Source organism: Sceloporus occidentalis, unplaced genomic scaffold, assembly GCF_023333645.1.
Source record: "Sceloporus occidentalis isolate IW3139 unplaced genomic scaffold, rSceOcc1.0.p SCAF_6, whole genome shotgun sequence".
NCBI classification, from domain to species: domain Eukaryota; kingdom Metazoa; phylum Chordata; class Lepidosauria; order Squamata; family Phrynosomatidae; genus Sceloporus; species Sceloporus occidentalis.
Genome location: NW_028316986.1, coordinates 18,807,544 through 18,830,637, shown reverse-complemented (window position 1 = coordinate 18,830,637; position 23,094 = coordinate 18,807,544). Strand labels below are relative to the sequence as shown.

At 39.5% G+C, this 23,094-nt stretch overlaps 1 protein-coding gene across 2 annotated transcripts in view; it reads left to right on the top strand.

Moving 5' to 3' along the window:
• Window positions 1–23,094, top strand: part of STON1 (stonin 1) — a 29,672-nt gene that overhangs the window by 4,068 nt on the left and 2,510 nt on the right. Inside the window, exons 1-4 of one of the 2 annotated variants that reach the window (XM_089528966.1) lie at window positions 6,085–6,216; window positions 8,688–10,659; window positions 18,852–19,054; window positions 20,577–22,563. In XM_089528966.1, coding sequence (XP_089385092.1) covers window positions 8,739–10,659; window positions 18,852–19,054; window positions 20,577–20,651 — 2,199 coding nt within the window. In that variant the 5' untranslated portion in view covers window positions 6,085–6,216; window positions 8,688–8,738 and the 3' untranslated portion in view covers window positions 20,652–22,563. Of the gene's footprint in view, window positions 1–6,084; window positions 6,217–8,687; window positions 10,660–18,851; window positions 19,055–20,576; window positions 22,564–23,094 lie in introns of those variants that run through there. The other variant, XM_089528965.1, reaches the window with a different exon arrangement.

The following is a 23,094-nucleotide window of genomic DNA, read 5'->3' as shown; positions in this document are numbered from 1 at the left end:
TACATTCCTATCATTTTTGGTCCATTAGGATTCCATGAACTTCGTACTGCTGAATAAATTATAGTCTTTGTGAAAGGTAATCCAAGCTGTCAGGGCCCAAGCATTGTTTTTGGTGTGTGCAAGCGTGTAAATGGGCCCTCCCCACATAAACACTTTGTTCCTGGGTTCAGATGTCCCTGGTTAGGATAGTCATTCATCCCTCTCATCAGCTATTTCTCCCATTTGTCTGTGCACTAGAAACTGGGGGGCTCAAAGGTCTTGCAAGAGCAAGTCACACCTGGAACAACACACACTTCTGTCACAGAATCATAGAGTTGGAAGGGACCTCAAGGGCCATCCAGTCCAACCCTGCCATGTAGGAATACACAGTTAAAGCACTCCTGACAGATGACATCCAGCCTCTGTTTAAAAACCTACAAAGAGGGAGACTCCATCACACTCTGAGTCAGCGTGTTCCACTGTCAAACAGCTTTTACTGTCACAATGATCTTCCTAATGTTGAGGTGGAATCTCTTTTCCTGTAGTTTGTCCTAGTCTCTGGAGTAGCAGAAAATAAGCTTGCTCCCTTCTCAATATGACATCCCTTCAATTATTTGAACAGGGCTATTCCATCACCTCTTAATCTTCTCTTCTCCAGACTAAACACACCCTGCTCTCTAAGTTGCTCTTCATAGGGCATGGTTTCCAGACCTTTCAACATTTTGGTCTCCCACCTCTGGACATGCTTCAGCTTCTCAGTGTCTTTTTTCAATTGTCAGAGAACAGGTCCTTTTCTAATAACACAAACACACTCTGGTCAGAATTAATCTTATTCTGCTCTAACACAGCTTCGGATGCACTCCAGCAAACCTCATGAAATCTTGATGGTGGGGAGGGGGTAGATGTATTCTATGGCCACGTGTGCCCCCAAAGCAGTTTTTGAGGCTCTCCATACCTGCCTTTTTGGATTGTTGTTGTTGCTACAAATATTGTGGGGAACACAATTTGCCACATCCCCCCCCCCCCCCCCCCAGTTTAGTTCCTATGAAAAAATATCCAGGATGAATGTGGCTAAATAGTTCTACACAACATTTATAGTCATCCTCCCGCTTTCTTTTTTCTTTTGCTTACTGGTGGGTTTTTTCCCTTTGCTGAGATAAAACTTTCTTCTCATCTGAGCAATTAAGACACTTGGGATTCTTTTAAAAAAAATAAAAACTTGAAGGAAAACAATATTTGTGAATAATTCTGGAAAAATAATTTGTTAGCCAAGAAGCCAGTGAACTATTGGGCTGTGATTATTGTTGCATAAAACTTTCAGAAATGTTTTTCTGTGTTAGGAGGATTTGTCTGTTTTATAAGTTGTGATGGGAAAGAAAGGCAATTACTCTTCAGTATAAATAGTTGTGGTTAGGAAAGAGGATAAAAATAGTTTGTTTGCCATTGCAGAGTGTAGCGAGAAACTGAATTTAAGTAATACTTGGAATGTAAATCAAACTAGCAGGAAATTCCAAGTGAAGGCTGGCATTTTGTCCTCACTTAACACAGGCATATGAACTCCCTACCCTTTCTGGAATAATAACGGGGATCTGAGTTCCTCTGAAGTCTTTTTGAGTACTCTGAATGTTTCAGAACTTTTGTGAAAGTGCTGGTAGCAGCTTTATCTTTAGAGGGAGCTGGGTTCAGCCTACAGATGTGTGTGTCGTCTGTTGAGTTATGGCAACCTATGGATTTCATAGGTTTTCTTAGGCAAGGAATATTCAGCAGTTGCAACAGGTAGAAGTAGTGAACTGTTGAAGGGTAACAATATGTCTCCAGTGGGCTTCTGATCTGTGCTGTCCGGCTATACTTCTGTCTCTCCCTTTCAAATTGGCAAGATCATAACAAACCAAAACTACAAGAGAACTGGTGCTGTTATTAACAGTCCTCAATTTATAATAGAACTATAGCGGAGTTTACTAAAAGAAAATAAATCACTAGTACAACCCTTCTCACACTGAGTGGAGTTGAGAAGGAATGATTTAACAAAGAAAGAATGGGAGGGAGTATGGAAATAGTGAGGTGATCCTGGATCTTCATGGGATAAGTCCTGGATGAGTGTGCTGTCATCTGAAAATCTTCAGTGTGATCGCCCGTTTATGCCGGGAGTATGCGTTTTACTCTGGCCTTTCCTCCCTGTTTGAAAATCTCCTGAGACTATGTTTTCTACCTTATTTAATGGACATGGTGCTAAGCAGCTCTATAGATTTCAAGAATGGAAGCTATGGAAGCTGTATTTTTGCTTCCCAAGCTTTGGCTCTACTTTGCTCTAACAAAACATGATGGTAAAAGAAGTTGCTATTGTAATGCAGGAGCAGCTGGCAAATGTGAAGATAAAACTGTTTGTGGAATTTAAAGTTGCTCATGAAATCAGAAGGAATGAAAACTGTTCTATTTAATGAGGTGGCACAGCATGTGTGTAAGCCGTTACCCACTAGTTTTAATGCATAGATGTCTGTCTTGACATATATCAGCACATGTGTTGTCCATAATTATCAACATGTGGAACCAGCTCTTCAGAAAGGCTACAGGAAATAGCTTTGTAAGACAGGACAAACTGTCAAGTATATATCAACATTCAGGTCATAACAACCCAACTTCTAGTGTACTTATATCAGGGGTAGGCAACCTGCGGCCTGCGGGCCGGATGCGGCCCGTCAAGGCCTTGGGACCGGCCCCAGCCTGGTCCTGCCGTCGATTGCTGCCGGGGCCTTTGGCCTCTCACGCGCAGGGGCAAGGGGGGCAATTTGCTATAGACGCCTCAGAAACATGCATTTATATTAACATTTTTTTAAAAAAATCAGCAATTTTTTTTGCGTGTCCTCCACTTTTTATAAAAAAAGTGCCCACCATTTGAAAATGTTGTCCTACATTTGTCCCGGTTTATTTATTTATTTAATTTTTTAAAAAAATTTTTTAATTATTTATTTTTTGGCTTCGGCCCCCCAGTTGTCTGAGGGACAGCAACCCGGCCCCCGGCTCAAAAAGGTTGCCTACCCCTGACTTATATAGTCAATGACAGACATTTATTTTCTACTATGTTCAAACAATCCAGTTGTTTTGACAGAATGATTTAATACAGCGCGCCCGCGCCATACGCAGCCTTGAGCATACGCGCTCAAGGCGTGGGGCGGAAGGGGCGGCGCGTTCCATTCAATTGAATGGGCGCACGCGCCCGTTCCGCCCCGCGCACTCCTGCGCCGCCGTGCATGAGCCCCATTGTTTCCAATGGGGCTCGAGCATAGGCGGAATTCGCCTTACGTGGCAGGATCCGGAATGGATCCCCTGCGTAAGGCGAGGACGGACTGTACCTTTAAATATTTTTCAAACTGCACTAGGTTCCTAATTATTATTTTAAAATTTTCTCCAGATAAAATGCCACCATACAACAATTATTATGGAGTTTAAAAATCTGAAGAAAATTGAATTTCAGTACTTAAAGAAAGTTTATGTTTGGTATCTCTAGAAGATTTAAATATATGTAATTCCATTAGCATGTACAGTTGTACTCTGTTGTATACTTATGAAACTAGAAAGGATAAATGTTCTTTGTTAGAGAAGCAAAATTTCCAGAAATTTTGATGTCATAGGAGATGAAAACATTGGGAAATCAGAAATTTTCAGAAAATTAAAAAAATGCAGTGTTTGCATTTTTTATAGACTGAAAATCACTGAGTTAACTCAGGAAGATAAAATGTGTAACTTATAAGATGGTTTGGTATAAAAGTATGACGTTGGTCCATTACAAGTATAGTTCATTCAGAAAATACAGTGATTACAAATCAAATTTACTTTTTTGAATTGTATTTTTATTTACAAATGGAGTTAGAAGATCCTGAAAAGCAAAATATGCCTGAATGACAAAGGACCTCTTTGTCTTTGCCAGTTTATGAGAATCAAGGGGAAGAAAACACAGTAAGAACAGAAGAACCCATCAGCAATAGAAAAACAAGGAAAACTATACTGTATTCTCTAGTCCTAGTGTCAATCCCTCATTCCCATTAAGAGAACTGAGAAAAGTAAACCACAAACAGCAGTTACAGTGATCTGACACAGTATGTCAGTACTTTTTGAACTGTGTGATGCAGGAGAACTGGCACCTTCCCTGACAGCGCCAGGAACAACTCCCATATTTCTGCCGACTCGCTACAAATGTTTATTTCTTTCCTGGAAACTCATTGCGCACTGGACTTAGACTCTGGAAACCAGGCTTCAAATCCTTACTTGGCCATGAAAATCCACTGGGTTACTTTGGTCAAGTCACACTTTCACAGCCTTAGAAGAAGGCAAAGGAAAACCACCTCTGAACAAATCATGCCAAGAAAACCCCAGGATAGGTTCATGTTAGGGTTGCCATAAATCAGAAATGATTGTAATAAGTATAAGAAATTTGCAGGGGCACAGTGTCTTTTTGGTTTTATTCATCAGTCCATTATCCAGTGACAGTTTTGCTTGCCATATGATAGTTTTACTCACCAGTTATTATTTATACTTGTGAAGTATGTTTTAAATTTTATTTAAAATATTGTTTGTAGTGTTACAATTAATATTGCAGATGGCATCCGCATGGGGTCAGCATATGAAGTCAGTGCACGTTTATGTGCTACATAGAGGCCTGTTACAGACAGCCAAAATAAAGCTGCTTCGAGTCACAGTGGAGGTATGGTGTTTCAATGATGCATGCATCCTAAGAGTCCAGAAGTTGCACCAAAGCCACGCTCCAGCCCTAAGGACTGGAGCGTGGCTTTGGTGTGGCTTCTGGACTCTTAGGACGCATGCATCATTGAAATACCATACCTCCACTGTGACTCGAAGCAGCTTTATTTTGGCTGTCTGTAACAGGCCAGAGTATTTCTTTTTAATGAGATCATGATATTTGACATTTAATTATTAACAAACGTCTCATTAGATTAAATTATAGCTTTAAAATTTCATAGTAAGAATTAACTAGAATTTTAAATTAAACATCAACCATTAAATTTTCCATCAATATACAAATAATTTTAACGGCTTCATAAAATAGCCTAGTTCATTTTCATCCCCATTTGTAGCATTTGGGCCTGAAAAACTGTTTGATGTCTCTTTTGACTCAGTTACTATCATTCATTATTACTGTCAGTTATTACTTGGTTGTGAACTGCCCATAATAACTTGGATATTGCATCAAAGCAAACGAAGCTCCTGCCACACCAAGAAGACTCCATTTGGTACCCTTTTCTGGCCTTGGAGCTGCTGCTTGTACCAGTTCAACTGCCAAATCCAATCCATAACCTCCAATATTTCACAGATGAAAATTATGGTATATCTGGCCAAGGAATATCAGAGTGTTGTCAAGAGGATAGGGCAAGGCATTAAGCGGGTAAAAGGCATTACTGAGGAAAACATAAACTATTTTAGGCAGGGAAATCCCCCTTTAATATTTGTATCGAGTTTAGGAAAACCTGAAATCCTTGCTCTCACCAAATCAATGCAATACTCTGTGTCTGTATATGAAAGATCTTGTAAGAGCAGGTCACACCTGGAACAACACACACTTCTGTCAGTCATAGAATAATAACGTTGAAAGAGCCCCCAAGGGTCATCCAGTCCAACCCCTGCCATGCAGGAATACACAATCAAAGCACCCCCTGACAGATAGCCATCCAGCCTCTGTTTAAAGACCTCCAAAGAAGGAGACTCCACCACTCTCCTAGGAAGTGCGTTCCACTGTTGAACAGCTCTTACTGTCAGGAAGTTCCTCCTAATGTTTAGGTGGAATCCCTTTTCCCGTAGCTTGCATCCATTGTTCCGTGTTCTAATCTCTGGAGCAGCTGAAAACAAGCTGAAAACAAGAAGAAGAACCCTCCTCCCGACCACCATCTTGAGGGGAGAGAAGCAGAGTCATGATGTGTTATGTATTGTTAATCTGATATTGGAAACCGCTTTGATCGTCCATGGAAAAGCGGTATACAAATAAAGCTTATTATTATTATTATTATTATTATCCTCAATGTGGCATCCCTTCAATTATTTAAACAGGGCTATAATATCACCTCTTAACCGTCTCTTCTCCAGACTAAACATACCCAACTCCCTAAGTCTCTCCTCATAGGATATGCTTTCCAGACCTTTCATCATTTTGGTCGCCCTCCTTTGGACATGCTCCAGCTTGTCAACATCCTTTCTGAGTTGTGCCCAGAACTGGACACAGTATTCCAGGTGAGGCCTGACCAAAGCAGAATACAGTAGTGCTATTACTTCCCTTGATTTAGACACTATACTTCTGTGTATGCAGCCTAGAATATCCCATTGGCTGCCGCATTACACTGTTTACTGATGTTCAACTTTTGGTCTGAGTTAGTGAAAACTGCATGGTTAGCAGTGAATATAACGTTATATAGTATATTATTCTAAAATCAAGATGTTTGGACAGTATGCCAAACCTGAATCTAGTGACATTATGTGAGTACAGCAATCAATAAAATGACCCACTGATTTCTGTACACATATTTAATTGAATGCTTAGTCACTAACATATTAAAATTGCAGTTGTATGTATGCAAATTATTGGGGATGGGGCAATACAACTCAGGGGACATAGTCATTTAGTCTTTTTTTTAAAAGGTAGACACTAAGTATTACCATATGTCTGTTTTTACTCTGACAAGTAAATGATACCTATAATTTTGTTGACCAGCATAGAAATAAACAACCTATGAAGAGATTTGTTTTTGGAAAATTCTGTTCTGCTGGGTTTGTTGTTTTAAATACAAATGCTTGGCAGCTTGCATCCCCCCCCCTCGAATTAGTTACAAAAAGAATAATCCAAGAAGCATTTGCTCTGGAATAATCTAACTACAGATGTTGAGACCTCCTTTTTATTAAAACCCTGAAGTCATTTACTAAACAATTTTGTTCCACTCAATATCCTATTCCTTTCTTGCATTGCATTGTGTAAAATATTGTGATGTACATTATTGCCGTTACCTCAATGAATAGAGTCGGTCTTGAATTTTACCTGAACAATTGGATAAACTAAGGAAAAGGTTGTAATTTTGAACATGTTTCTATTGTTAATTACAAAATTCAAAACGTTTCAGACTTGTCACACAATAGATAACTGTATTTTATTTAATGTGAATTGTGATGTTCATGTCTGAAAAGCTGCAGATCTTTAATGTCTAATTGTGCCACTTGGCCTAGACAGAGGGAAAGGAAAAATGCTTGTATTTTGTGTCTTTAATAATAATTAAAAAATCGTACCAGAGGCAGAAATAACATGGAAATAATAGGGTTAATCTCCCACACCAAAAAAGAGAGCAGTTCAACATGATTCAGTAAATGTTTTATTCAAAACTAACTGTATACACATGTGAGATGAAACAATAAGATCAAGTAACTCTTGCATAAGTAAACAAAACATTTTGGACCTTTTAGAGATAACTTGAATGCTTCTTCCAAAATGCACCCAGGGATGACTCCCCCCATCATCCTCTACTTTCCTGTGATTTCCATCTTTGTTGTCACACATGTGTCATTTTCTAACAGCTAGAGTAGAATCTTTGCTCTTTCCCAATCCAAGCTTTATTTCATTATTTGTTGTAGACATGCTGCTGAAATATGACACCAGAAGTCTGTTTTCACCCCTCCATCATCATCTTCCCAGTACTGATTCTGCTAAAAAAATCCACCCTTTCAACTAGATAGAGGATGAGGAAGAAATGAATGGTGGTGGGAAGGCATAAGCTTTTGTAAAAGGGAACTTTGCTGTCAGAGATGTTATTAACCAGGGCATGCTTGTAATGTTGTTATAACATTTTTCTGCATGTGTCTTTCTGCTCAGCTTGTTGTTGTTGTTATGTGCTTTCATGATGGTTCTGACTTATGGCACCCCAAAAGTGCTTTTCATGGGGGGGGGGGGGGCTTGGCATGTTTTGTTCAAAGGAAGTTTGTCATTGCCTTTCCCTGAGGCTGGGAGAGTGTGACTTGCCCAAGATCACCCATTGGTTTTCACGGCCACTACACCACACTGCTCAGTGTATTCAGACTGCTCACACGGCTGTCACAAGAGAAATCCATGGCCTGCAGAAGGTGTTAATAGAAAAACACCTGATTCAGTGACAAAAAGGACAACTTATATAATCCGAATAATACAAATAAAGAAGACAAATTAGTTTTGTTTGTATGTCTAGTGAAATAACAAGCTTTGATATTGCATCCCTGGTTATCTGTGTCCATCACTGCTTGAAACAGGTAATTCAGGGAAGAGAGAATACTTGTCTTCTCCTTGTTCAAATCCCAGGTAGTGATTTTTAGAAATATCTGTGTATGAAATAGAGGATATTGTTTGTTTTCAAACAGGACTCCCCACTTTTTTGCTGACAGTTTGAAAAAATCCTTTTGTTTTCTGTTTTGTGCATTATGTTGCCAGTGGTAGAATCCAGCTGTCTTGATGTTGAGGGAAATTAGGAACTTGTACATGTGTCTATTCTATATGTTTAAACTTGTTTAATGATTATAACTATAGACCCCTGTGAGTGTTCTAACTTGGAAATTGTCTAGTCCCTTCACAGTCACTTTCTTTAGTTGTTTGATGGCTTGAAATTTTTTTAATGTATAGTGTAGACATGTCCTTATAAAGTTGATAGGCTTTTTTCTAACTATTACTTTTCCTTTTATTTTTTAAATAGATGATTTGCAAGTGAAGCTTCTGCTGAGTTTCTCCAGCTAGCTGCCACAAGATGTTTAGCCCAAGTCATGCAAACTGGGTAACTTTTGAAGATGAACCTCTCTTCCAGTCTCCTCAGAAGGCAGGAGGAGGTCATAATGTGTGCAGAACAAATGGCCTTAACCTCCATCTGCCTAAGATGCATGATTCTTCAAGCCAGTCATCTTCATCTAGCAATATTTCTCTTTCGTCTCCTGTAAATGACTATTACTTTATTCCTGGCCCTCCTAGTAACTCTCCACTCTGTACACCCACCAAAGACTACCCTGCAAGCCCTTGCTTTCCAAAATCAGGATCACACCTTCTTTATCCTATTCCAGAGCTGTCATCCAGCATTAATGTCCTTTTAGCTGGTTCACCGTCTCCTATACTGGATGATGTATCTCAAACTGAGCATCACTCAGAGACCTCTGCGCCTAAACCAGCAGATGATACAAATGTTATTCAAGACAACTTGAAGAAATTGGAAGATTGCTCAGAGTCTCAAACATTTTTCCAGTATGTTCACAATGACTGTGCTTTTTCTAGCCCATTTTGGACAGAGAATTTACCTGGTGTGTCTTCATTTAACACTGGTGTGTTAAATCCCAGAAAGGATTCAGATCTTGAAAAAGACTGTTGCTCTTTGAAAGAAAAAGAAAGTTTGCCTAATCAGAAAAGCCTCAATCAGGGATCCTTCAACTATATTTGTGAAAGGCTTGAGCACTTGCAAACTGGTTCTTCAGCTAATGAAAGGACTTTGACTACAATACCATGCATTTATACTGAAGATGGAATTTCTTCATTCATTCCTCATACCCTCTTCAGCATCCAGAGAAAAGATGGCTGGCCTTTCATGTTGAGGATTCCTGAAAAGAAAAATATGATGTCATCAAGGCAGTGGGGACCTATATATCTTAGGGTTTTACCTGGAGGAATCCTACAAATGTATTACGAAAAGGGACTTGAGAAACCCTTCAAAGAATTCCAGCTGCAGCCATTTTGCAAACTTTCAGAACCAAAACTAGAGAACTGCAGCATCTCTGGGAGAATCCATACCGTGAAGATTGAATATGTGTCATACACAGAGAAAAAGAAGTACCATCCTAAAGCTGAGGTAATTCATGAACCGGAGATAGAACAGATGCTGAAGCTAGGAACTACTGATTACAATGATCTCACAGACTTCATGATGTTAGTCGAGGAGGAGTTAATGAAGCTTCCTGCTCCTTCAAAACCAAAGAGACATTACGAAGAACAAAAGATTATCTTGGAGGTAGTAGACAACTTTTGGGGAAGGATCACTAAAGCAGAAGCAAAGCTGGTTGAAAGTTCTGTCATCACTCATATTTATTGCTTGGCTTTTGTCAATGGAAACTTTGAGTGCTTTTTGACACTAAATGACTTGGAGCTTCAAAGAAGAGATGAGGATTATTTTGAGAAGGACACTGAAAAGAAATGGATTGAAATCCTTGACTATCATTTCCATCAATGTGTAAAAAACCAAGAATTTGATCAGTCAAGGATAATTAAATTTACTCCTACAGATGGTTGTAGGCTAGAATTAATGCGTTTCAGGACGAGATATAATCGACCTGACCTTCCCTTTTTTGTCAAAGCTTTGGTAGTAGTTCAGGGAGCTTACGTTGAACTGCAGGCTTTCATAAACATGTCTTCCTCTGCTCTTGCTTCAGTACATTCACATTGCATGAAACACTGTGAAAGCATTATGGTACACTTTCCTGTTCCGCCACAGTGGATCAAAACTCTTTGGACCATGAACCTCCAAAGGCAGAAGTCCCTGAAAGCAAAAATGAACAGAAGAGCATGTCTTGGCTCCTTAACTGAAATTGAATCTGACTCAGTAATACAGGTTTCCATCGGAACAGCCAAATATGAAAGTGCATATAGAGCCATTGTGTGGAAGATTGACAGACTCCCAGATAAATACACAAGTAAATATTTGAATATTTCTTTGAAATAGTATAACATTGTACTGGAAGGGGATTGCATTTTCTCATAGAAGCTTAGTAGTACAAAACCAGTAGGTTATAAATAAAAGATTCAGTGATCAGATAAATTAAAAATATATGACACAGTGCCTATAAATTTGAATATCCTTTGATCTTACTGCATTTAATTGAGAAATGTGTGTCAATGCAACATCAGCCTAACAAATCAGATTTTAGAGATGTCATTAAGCCTGCTTTGTACATTCAATTTCCTTAAGAGGCACCATCATATTTAAAAACATTGATTCTTGCATAAATTACACTTTTGCTTTTTAAAAATACCCCCCCCCCCCGAACACCCTCAGATAAGAGATTTTTAATTAATGCCTAAGTAGAATATATATTGGTCACAATATTAAAAACAATTTTTCTAGGGCCAACATTATGACATATTTTGGAAACATACTTTCTTTTCATTTGGGACGTCCATATAAATGTGACATTACCTTCCTGTAATAACATGTGCCTCTCAATCCTCAAAAGTACCGTATATACTCGTCTATAAGTCTAAAAATTTATATCCCAAAATTGACTCCAAAATCCCAGGTCAACTTATTTACGGGTCAGTACAGTTAATGTGATAGCAGCTCTTTCAGATTTCCCCATGCGGTGGAAGATAGTTTCTTTTTGTTTTGAGCCAAGCAGAAAGAATCCTGAGTCATTAATTGCTGTTAGACAAACGGAGTCCCTCTCTTGCCTCTACTGGCCATCACTATCTGGGTGAAGGCTGAAAGGTGAAACAAATGCTGAAGCAAAAAACCTCAATTAGAGTCTCTCTTGATGTGCACACACATACACACACTGAAGGAGCCTCCAGGTTTTACCCTTGATTTATCCATGGGCCATAGCAAAATCCATAATTTTGGCCCTAAAACCTGCCCTTGACTTATACTTGAGGTTGAGTTATAGTCGAGGATATATATGGTACATAAAAGATGTTTAATGTAAGATCATGGAAAAATGTTATGAAATTGTAGGAAGCACTTCTGTTGTTCTTGGAAGTGAAAATGCAGAGAAGGGCTTCTTTAACTCAGCTTTTCCACTAATGTGAGGCATGGGGAAACATATCTAACCATATAACAATTTTTCTTTGTTCTTATGTTACATATTTGGATATACAACCCCTCCTGGGGAGTAGAAATTATATTCTGTGAGGATATGCAAACCTGTGTTATGTTTACTTATGCTCCATAATTATGCTTTTGTTAGTCATTGGGAAGGGATAAAGATGTATGTGTGGCAGTTAAAATTGTATCCCTTGCTTTGTATTAGGAGCCTTTCATTCAGTAATCTGGGACTAATCTGGTTGCAGTGATAAAGCTCAGTGTGGACCTAATTAGTGCCTGCCTCTGGCCTAAGAACAGGAACTATAAGAGTAATTTGTTTTATTGAAAAACAAAATTTAGATGGAATATCTGGGTTGTGGTTCAGAACTGAGAAGTGGTTTGGGATGCAGCATATAGCTGAGACTTTTTCCACCTTAACTACTGGCATAGCATCTGTCTACCAAAAGAGAGCAGCATTGCTATATAGTTAGATAGCTGTGTTGCCAGACTTCCTTGTGGTTCTGGGATTCTGCTAAGTCTGTTGCAGTTGACATGCTAGCTTTGCTCAGAAAAGAATTGTCCTCTAGTACTCTGCTAGTTGGACTAGCTAATGTGTGCCAGTGCTGGAGTATCCTCAGTGACAAGAGAAGGCCTCCAGTTATACTTCTGTTCACTGATGTTTCATTAAAGGTATGTTCAGTGTAGCGGAAGCACTTAAACTTGTTCTCATGGACAAATTTGTGATTACTTTTTTACTTGACTGATGGGGGAAGTTGCATAGTTTAGTAGTTGAACTTGGAGTGAGCATTGTTTGTGGTCCTATCTAATCTTGTCTGCTTCAGCATACATTTTGTCAAGACCTTAGCAATGGGGAAAAGCCTTCATTTGGTAGTCTCTGTAGCCGATCACAGCATGCTGTCAGGAAACTGACCGTCACATTTTTCAATAATGTAGCAATCAGGGGCAGTTTGGTTACGTGGTGTACATTGTTGTAGCCAAGTATTTCAGCCTATGAAGGAATAAACTTGTCGCAAGCTGATGCTCTGCAGATATTTAAGACTACAACTCCTGTTATCTTTGACTGTTGACTATGCTGGTTATGACTATTAGGTTATGCTGGTTATGCATCTCAGCATCGACAGGGGTAGTGTGACCCAGTTGGTGCTCTTAGACCTCTCAGCGGCTTTCGATACGATAGATCACGGCATCCTCCTGGACCATTTGGGGGGATTAGGTATCAGAGGCACTGCATTGCAGTGGTTCCGGTCCTTCCTCTCAGGCAGGTCCCAGAGGGTGCTGCTCGGGGACAGTAGCTCCAGAAAGAGGGAGCTCCTTTGTGGGGTCCCTCGGGGAGCTATTTTTGTCCCCAATGTTGTTTAACATCTATATGAAGCCGCTGGGTGAGATCATACGGAGTTATGGTGCTGGGTGCTATCAGTACGCTGATGACACCCAAATCTATTTCTCCATGTCTCGTTCGTCGGCATCGAATTCTAATGGCATCTCTTCTCTCAATGAATGTCTTTGGGCGGGAATGGGCTGGATGAGGAAAAACAGATTGAAGCTGAATCCAAACAAGATGGAGGTGCTCATGGTAGTGGCCCCGAAACCAAGAATTGGGTTGCAACCACCAGTCCTGGATGGGATCACACTCTCCTCCAGTGACTGTGTTCGCAGTCTGGGGGTGCTCCTTGACTCGTCGCTCCTGATGACAAATCAGGTGGATGCGACGGTCAGGAGCGCCTCTTATCAGCTTCGGCTGATACGCCAGCTGCGCCCTTTTCTGGAAGTAAGGGATCTTGAGACTGTTGTGCACGTGCTGTTAACCTCACGCCTTGACTTCTGTAATGCGCTCTACATGGGGCTACCCTTGTGCCTGGTTCGGAAATTACAGCTGGTTCAAAACATGGCAGCCAGGCTTGTGTCAGGAACATCTAGAAGGGACCACATCACTCCGGTTGTGAGGTCACTCCACTGGCTGCCTATTGGTTTCTGGGCCCAGTACAAGGTGTTGGTTATTACCTTTAAAGCCCTAAATGGCTTGGGTCCAAGCTATCTCAGAGACCGCCTCTTCCCATACAATCCTCCCTGCGCCCTCTGGTCGGAACTTGTTGCAGCCTCAAAAATTGAGGCTTGTGGCGACCTCCCGGAGGGCTTTTTCTGCTGTCGCCCCCAGGCTCAGGAACGACCTGCCAGACGAGATCCGTCAATTAACATCTTTGGACAGCTTCAAAATGGCTGTCAAGACGGATCTCTTCAGGCAGGCCTTCCCAGACTAAAATATCCCAGCCTCAGGATCTCCCCCCTCCTCACTAATGTCTCCAAAGCCCCTTTTTCTTTTCTTTAGAACTGAAGTTGCAGTGGTTTATAGGTTGGTATTATTTTGTTTAATTTATTGTTGTTCTAACTAGTTATTGTGGTTTTAATTTAGAAATGCAGTTTAATAACTTTTTAAGGGGGAGGGAATATATTGTTTTTATGCTGTATGTTATTTTAATGTTGTAGACCGCCCGGATTGGTTTGCCACAGGGCGGTATATAAATAAAAATGTATTATTATATTATTATTATTAATAGTCAAAAACATCTAGAGGTTAGGGAAGGCTTGCAGAAAGAGCTACACAATGTGATACAGTTCCATCCTCGTTTCTGATTAGCGTCCCCATTTTAAAAGAAGATATTCATTGTATTGCTTATATATCTCATTACTTCAAAAGAAAAAAAGATAACAAAATGGCATAAAACCTGAAAAATTATTCTCAGATTAGCTCAAAAGACCCTTATCAAATAAGAACAAGAACATGACTTGTTGAAAATATGACTTTTATACTCCTGAAAAGTAACTTCTCATTTGTTATTTCTAAAATGTATTTTTATCATGCACTGATTAAAGAATAGCACCTTGTTGCAGGTGCTTGTTATATTCCAGCTCTGATTTGAAGGGATGTTTTAAAGAATGTTAGGTATAATGTTATCATCTTGCCAGTCTGCTAGCATAGATGCTGTTGTCTAAAATGGCAGAAAGGTTAAAAAAATGGTCTAATTATAAACATAGCTTGGGGTTGCCAGTTTTATTCCCCCCTCCTCAAGTTATTTTCTCCCTGATTTAAGATCATTTTAAATTAAAAACAACTATGATGACATAAACTGTTAATCTAAAGGTCATAACATCATGTCAAACTAAGAAAATGAAAGAGAAGATCTAGTTCAAATGCGTATAACTCTATTTTGTTGATTTTATCCCCCCCCCCCCCCCGCAGTTTCAGGTTTTGGGCTCCCAACATTCACTGCATGTGCATAGGGAGAAGGACAGAGTGATGCTTCCCCCCTGTGCAATACATCTTCCCAATTTAACAAAGGGAAAGAGGCCCTGAGCAAACTTGTCATTTCTGTAAATTTCAGAATAAATATTAGAATAAAATATGTAATATCAATTTCTCTGGCTCCACATAAGTATAGCTACCATTAAGTCACAATGTTCTGGAAGTGGTAAGGAATTGTGAAGAAATGTTAGTGAAAATATGACTTTTCAGAAGAAAAAGCATGGCAGTTTGCTAAAATAGCTTTCTGAAGCAAGATCAGCTTTGGTAAGATGTAAACATGTAAGAGATCTGACTCCAAACTGAAACGACGTGCTCTTTTAATTGTAATTTATAAGCATTTCAAAATTAATATAAAATAATAATAATAATAATAATATAATAAACTTCAGTGTCTTTATCATTTTAAATTAATATAAAATGTTTTGGATTACTACTCACAATTCAGATTATTTTAACACTAGATTTTTAAGTAACTGCTGCTGCCACTTGTTTCCAGAAGCATTTCTTTGGCAGCATGTTCTTACCTTTATATTATATATAACCAAAGTAAATAACATTTTCTTAATAAGAATCCTACCTCTGCTTCAGTACATGTTACGCATAGTCCAGATGGAGCATCTGGTAGTAGTGCTCATGAATATTTATTTTCTGGGATTTCTTGGTGGTGGTTCTCCATATCAGTTCTTGGAATCCCACTGACTGCCAGAGCAGCTAGAACCATTGTTTAAAGAAATAAACGTGGGATTTGTCTAGAGTTTTCCTATATGCTCACAGATACTTACTTGTATTATCTTAGGTCGGTTACAAACCAGCACTTGGGACGTCCGCAGGACATCCCATTTTAAAAAAGGGGTGTCTCTTCTAGATGCCCCTGGCTCTAGTACGGACTCTGTCCGTACAATATGGCGCCGGCCGTTCCACACGGCCGGCGCCATCTTTACGTATTGGACGCTGTGCATCCGAACATGTCGCAGCACCTGTGACGTTGCGAGTGCGCCAGCGGCACCTCGCGACGTCACAGAGGCGCCGCAGAAAGAAGCTCCATTTTGGAGCTTCTTTTTTGCTCCGCAAGGGAGCCGCGCGGTGTGGCTGCGACGGCTCCCTTACGGAGCAAACGGCGGCGGCGGCGGCAGACCGCCTCAAAGCGGCGGTCTATAACCCGCACTAGTTTTTAATAGATATTTGCATTACCCTGTTCCAAATTAAAGAAGCTAAGACTAAAGAGTGTTTATGAAATGGAACAGTGATTTATATATAATTATATAAAACAGAATTAGGAAGTTGGTAGCACTTGTGTGTTGTACTTCGCTCCCACCAAACCCAGGCATTGAACAAGCTTTATGAGAGTTTTAGTCCAGCAACAAATGGAGGACCAGAGGTTCTTCACTCCTGATATGAAGTAATAAGAGTTTGGTTGTGTTGTGTTTGTTGTTGTGTGCCTTCCAAGTCATTTTCAGCTTAAGATGACCCTAAGGAGAACCTACCATGGTTTAGTTTGTCTTTTGCCAAGTTTTGTTCAGAAGGGGTTTGGCATTGTTGTGTACACAGGGCTATTGTCCAAGTAACTGACTGATCGTGTGACCACTTATAGATTACCATATATCCTCTACTATAAGTTGACCTCATGTATAAGTGGAGGGCAAGTTTGGGTGCCAAAATTATGGATTTTATTATAGCCCATGGATAAGTCGAGGGCAAAAGTTAGGGGCATGTAACAATGGATCTAATGAATGAAGCAAAGGAAAACAATGCCAGAATTCCAGCAGGCATAGCTCTGCTCACACTAAAGGATGAGAGAGTAGAGGTGGCTCTGTACACTTGCCTTTCACCAGGTGATAGTTCCTTTTTTTCTAAGAGTTAAAGTACAGTACTTACATTGACCCATCGACTCTGAGTCGACTCAGAGTTTTGGAGTCAATTTTTTCCCACCAAACCCATATAAGTAAAGCTTTACGCAGGTAATTTAGGAGATTATCACATTATCTTTGCTCCCAGAAAAGGAGACATGGGATGTCTCTTTTCCCTCCTCCCATTGTTATGATCCCTTACCTTTCTTATACCCAAATATATTGCCCTTCTTGCTCAAAGCCATCTGAAGTTTTAATTTCATTCTGGTTTTAGATTTTTGGGGATTCCACAAATACTTGATATAATCCTTAACCCACAGTTTTAAATAAACCCCACCAGATTCAGTTGAATACATGAGCGTCTTCACTGAATCTCTGCAACAAAATATCTTCCTCTTGGTGACTATTGATATCAAATCCTATTTTTTGCTTTCAGATTTTCAGACATCCTGGCCAAAATTTATATACATTGGCAAAGAGCTGGGATGAAGGTCCTTCAAATAATTTTCAGTAAAGTTGTTCCTCAGGGCTGCCTTTTATTTATTTGTGTTTATTACACACTAAAGGAGTAATTGCTTTGAAAGCTTTCTTGTTGCTTTTTTGCTAGGTCCCTTCTTTCCATAGAGCAGAATAATAAAATTTGTTTCACAGAATAAATGGGTTTCATATGTTTTAATCATTATAATGATTACAATTGCTCTCACTTTTAAATGGTATTGTTGTTAGATGCCTGAAAGTCAGTTATATTGATGGAAGGCCAATACACCTGCTTCTCAGCTAACCTTATTTGTAGGCAACAAACTTTTAAAAAACATGGAAAATGAGGAAGGAAGAGGTGTGTTGACTATATAAACTCAGTGTTATATGTAAACTGACTAATTGTTGCAAAGTGGAGACAAGGGCCTCTCTATTTATCCCTAGCCTATTTTTTTAAGCAATAAGGAAATTAAGGCCCTGTACAGACGGGCCAAAAGCGGCGTGGTGGTGCTGAAACTAGGGTTCGGGAGCGTGCAGCAACCACACGCTTCCAAACCCTTGTATGTACAGGTGCCACCATGACTGCGCGGCCCCCGCCCACACGGTGCGGCCCCCGCCCACACATAATGCAAGCACAGTGCAGCGTCCATACATTGCTGCGCTTGCGTCACTGATGTGCCACAGTGTGCTAATGGTGCACTTGTGGGGTCGTGCGCGCACTCCTAAAAGAGCCTGATTTTTCCAGGTTCTTTTAGGTGCAGAGGGATGCTACGTCGTTTGGCTGTTCCTTAGGAACAGAAAGGGGTGGTTACAGACCGCCCTTTGAGGGCTGTCTGTACATCCCCTAATTCTGCAGCAGAATAAAGATACAAACTGATCAGTGCATACTCCTCTTAGCTGTATTTCTGAAAGTATAGATATGTACTCATTCCGTGGTGTAGTGGTTTGAGTGTTGGACTATGACCCATGGGACAAGGTTTAGAATCACCACTCAGCCATGGAAACTGATTGGGTGACCTTGGGCAAGTCACACTCTCTCAGCCTCAGAGGAAGGCAATGACAAAACCTTTCCGAACAAATCTTGCCAAGAAACCCCTGTGCTAGGTTCACCTTAAGGTAACCATAAGTTGGGAACAAGTTGAAGGCACACAACAACAACAACAACAACAACAACAACCTCATTGATTGCTTCCATTTCTGACAAGTAGATCAGTTCTGTGTCAGAGTGAAGGGATTTGGTAGGAATTACTGTTGGAGAAGGAATAGTAAATGTTTTCACATAGTATACAATTGTGTATAGATCAGACATGGACTGCTTTCCTCTCTTACTCTTACTTTCCTTTCTTATGATGATTGTCATTGTTAAATTCAGAGCTCCTGTGAACTGATTGTGTTTGTAAAGCTTACATTTTCTCTCCCCTGCTCCTGCTGTTTCTTCCCCAGGTCCAGATCATCCACACAGTTTGTCTTACAAACTGGAACTTGGGTCAGATCAGGAAATTCCCTCTGATTGGTATCCCTATGCCACAGTACAGTTTGTTGTGCTTGATGCATGCCCCTCTGGAACAGAAGTAAAATCACTGGGCATTGAGAATGATGTGCAGCCTCAAAAACATGTGATCCAGAAAGCATATTATAATTGCCAGGTAATATTATTGTTTTCCTGATTTTTTTTACCTAATGAAGTGTTTCAACCAATCATATTTAACTAATTTCCTTATTTTTTTCTTAATCAAGGCAAATATATGATAAAAAAGACTGGCACATGTGGAGGGTACCAGGCTAGGCAAGGCAAAAGTAGACTGATGCAGTAGAGTAATTTTTTTTTCTTGAAAGTAATATGGAATTTGTTGTGTTTTTGAACTACAAGCAGATATGGCTCATCTTCTGCTATTGTTTCCAAGCAGATAGTCACTGGTTCTGCAGTTCTGGGAACATGACATTGGCATATAAAATAATAAAATTGGCATATAATATAGCAGTAGCAATAGTACTTCACATTTATATACTGCTTCATAATGAACTAATCACACTTTAAGCAGCTTACAATGTGTTAGCCAGTTGCCTCCAACAAGCTAGGTGCTCATTTTACTGACCTACAAAAGGATGGAAAGCTGAGCCAACCTGGAGCCCTGCGGGTTCAAACTCACAACGTTCTGGCTGCAGTACTGGCATTTAACCACTGCACCACCAGGTCTCAGTGTAATTTATGCTTAGAATCATAGAATCATAGAATCGTAGAGTTGGAAGAGACCACAAGGGCCATCCAGTCCAACCCCCTGCCATGCAGGAAATCCCAATCAAAGCATCCCTGACAGATGGCCATCCAGCCTCTGTTTGAAGACCTCTAAGGAAGGAGACTCCACTACACTCCGAGGGAGTTTGTTCCACTGTTGAACAGCCCTTATTGTCAGGAAGTTCCTCCTAATGTTGATGTGGAATCTCTTTTCCTGGAGCTTACATCCATTGTTCCGTGTTCTAGTCTCTGGAGCAGCAGAAAACAAGCTTGCTTGAACTCGGTGGCATCACTCTGCTAGCATAAAGTTTCTACTGGTTTTGGAATCACCGTCTTTTCAGCAGTCAGATCCAGTACTGCATACTGTTTGTGCTTTTGCGGGTCACAATACTTCATTATACTGTAACTAGGCATATCTTGTGCTGGTGGTACAAGTTGTTCTGCTAGATCATGAGAAGAGGAGTGGCCTGGTGGTTGCATGTTTTTCCCAATTCCAGCGGATGCTGTTTTTCCCCATCCCTCCAGCATCTTCCTAGTTTTTCCCAATTCCAGACTGTTTTGGGACCAGAAGATGAAAAACAGAAAATGCTTTTTTGACTTCCTATTTTTTTTAAATGGTGTCCCCATGGCTGAGGGCACATGGGAGCCATTTGGGTCAAAGTACAAGCCCTTCAAATTCCCATGGGTGGGCAATGTGGCCTTTCTCTCTGGCAGTTGCCTAACCTGTTCTAGAGTATGAACAAACATTAAGGGAACATCACATCCCTAATGGAACAACAATATCTCAGTACATTTTCTGCTGGTAAGATGTTGGATTCATCCATTCTTTATAATACATTTGGGATGATGGCTAATGGTTTCAGTGAGTGTAATGACAGTCTTCACTAATAACATAACTATTTTTTAATTGCATTCCTTTTGCTTTATTGAAGGTTGAAATTGAGAAGAAATGGATTAGGCTTGATGGAGAAGATCCCAACAAGTGTGGGAGTTGTCAAATGCAGTAAAAGAAAGAAGAGAGAAATAATCTGTTGTGCTTTATGATTGTGAGAAATACATACTGTATATTTGTTACAAACAAGAGAACAGCAGGGCAGTGAATTTCAGCATATACAGCATCCTCCAGTTTGTCAGGTTGAAGTATGGTGTGAACAGTTGGGGGTTTGTTCCTTTAATGTTTACCATATTAATAGTGATGTCCATTAAAAGGCTAATATTTTCAGTTTTGGGGGCTTTCTTTTTGTACCTTCTTGAAAAACATTGCACTATGAAAGGCTTTTAGGAATCACATCAAAATATATTGATTTTGATATTGTCTAGAAGTATAAATTATAGATGACTAATTAAGTTTTTTATGTAATATGTATGTATGTCTATGTAGTTACTTTATATATCCTGTATGTTCCTTCTACTGGCTTTAGTAAAGTATGCAAGCTTCAAATGTCCTTAAAAGGATTGTGTCTCTTGGAAGCATGTTTAACACTTTTAATGGCTCTTAAATAAACTATAGCAGCTTTTGGGTGTTTCTCATGTATTCTTCCCCTATGGAGGAATAGACATGTGGAAAACATTACATTAGAATGTAAAATCTAAATGACTTTTTTTTAGAACAGTTCAGTTGTCAAGAGGTGTTAGGAATGTAGTCTATTATTTGGCAGATGATTCCTGCAAAATCCACACCAATTCTGAATCCTATTGAACTGTTGATATACTATTGAATCCTATCAGAACTGTCGAACTGTTTATAGAAAGGTTTGTCACAGAGGAACCAGCACATATACCTGAAGTTTTCTTCCTTTGGCTTGCTTTATTGAAAATTTTAGTTTGCCCTCTCCTTTCTGAAAGAATGATCTGCCTGGGAGGAATCTGCAATCTGCCTGGGAGGAATTGCAGAAATTTTTGAGCTCCCCCCAAAAGGCAGAGTTTTTGTTTTTGTATTTTCGATGGAACAGAATTCTTTTAAATACTTTGCCAGCTATTACAAATTATTTTGAATTGCCAACAATAGCAGATGTCTGTATAGTTGGGAGCTTGGAATAAAAACAGGTCCTGAATTGTCAGAGAAGCTTGTGAGATCCAGGGAAGTCCAGATGAACGAGGAAAGTGAGATGTTCCTTTATCCTGCCAGCTAAGCAAGACTTTGCTTATGAGGCATTTAGCAGAAGGGAAAGTGTTACTAGAAGTGCTTTGACAATTGCAATTAGCATAACCTTTTGTAATTTGATTTTGAAGCTTATTGATAAAATGAGTTTGTCCAGTTGGGGGAAGTTATCTTCTTCATTTTTTCATCTTGTGGCTTATGCTTATACACTGGAGGCCAAAGAAGTGTCTGTGTATGGTTTAATTTGTATTGATGGCTTTCTGTTTTATAGAAACAGCTCTAGATGTTATCTTTGTTGCATGTAAGTCCTTTGGAATAAAGCTATAATAGCACACTTCATCTCACTTTAATATTTTTATCCCTGCCACAGATATTAAACATGGACCTTAACACTTCAGTTAATTTGCCCCAAAGGGAAAATGATTTTGAATAAATTGAGTTTTATTAATCTGGGAAAACATATTTTATATTATAATTCCAGTTCAGCATGTAATGAAAGTGGATATTCACTTTCTAAATTCCCTGTGTAGTTTTGTCCCAACAGTTAATTCTGAAGATGCCTCAGCATCTCTGATCTCATTTTACTAGTAAATTGTCTTGAAATGTCAAAAGAGCCTTTCAGTGATCATAGCTCTGCTGTATACTATTTTCTAAATGAACCTTTTCTTTCTCCTGAAGTGTGGATCAAGGATAGAAGAATGTTGTTTCTTGCCTTAGGTAATATTAGAGTTTAAATATTAACCAATTTGTCTTTCACATTTAGACTGCATCTGATGGCACACAGGCTTTTAATTTCAACAGGATTCTCTTGTGCTCTGGTATGGAAAGCACAATCATTTCTAGATTATTATGCCTTAACAGATATATATCTTTAAAAAGTACAGTTCAACTTGAAATATGGTGCATTTTTTGGATGGGGGTGGGTGGGTGGGTGGGCGGGCGTGCATGGGATAGGAAGCAAAAAAAGGATTTAGGCTGCAATGCAGTGTTCCAGACCTCCTCACTGTTATATTGTTGATAACAGAAAAGTATGTATTTTTTTTCCTATCCCAAGGATGAAAACCCACGTAATAGCAACAATTATATGGTTTCACTTTATGCTTGAAGATGTATAGGCATGAATATAACTCAGTAAGAGTTACCACCTCAAAAGATTTCTAGATTTAGGCATTCTTCATGACACGTTCCCACATGGTGTAACCTTCATAAAGGCAAAAGTATGCACATCACCCTTTTGAAGTATGATGCAAGTATATTAGATAGTTTTGTTGTTTCAGTTTCTCTGTAGATGTGTGAGCATTTAAAGCAGGCTATCCTGATGGTTATAATCAGATAACTACTCAAAGAAC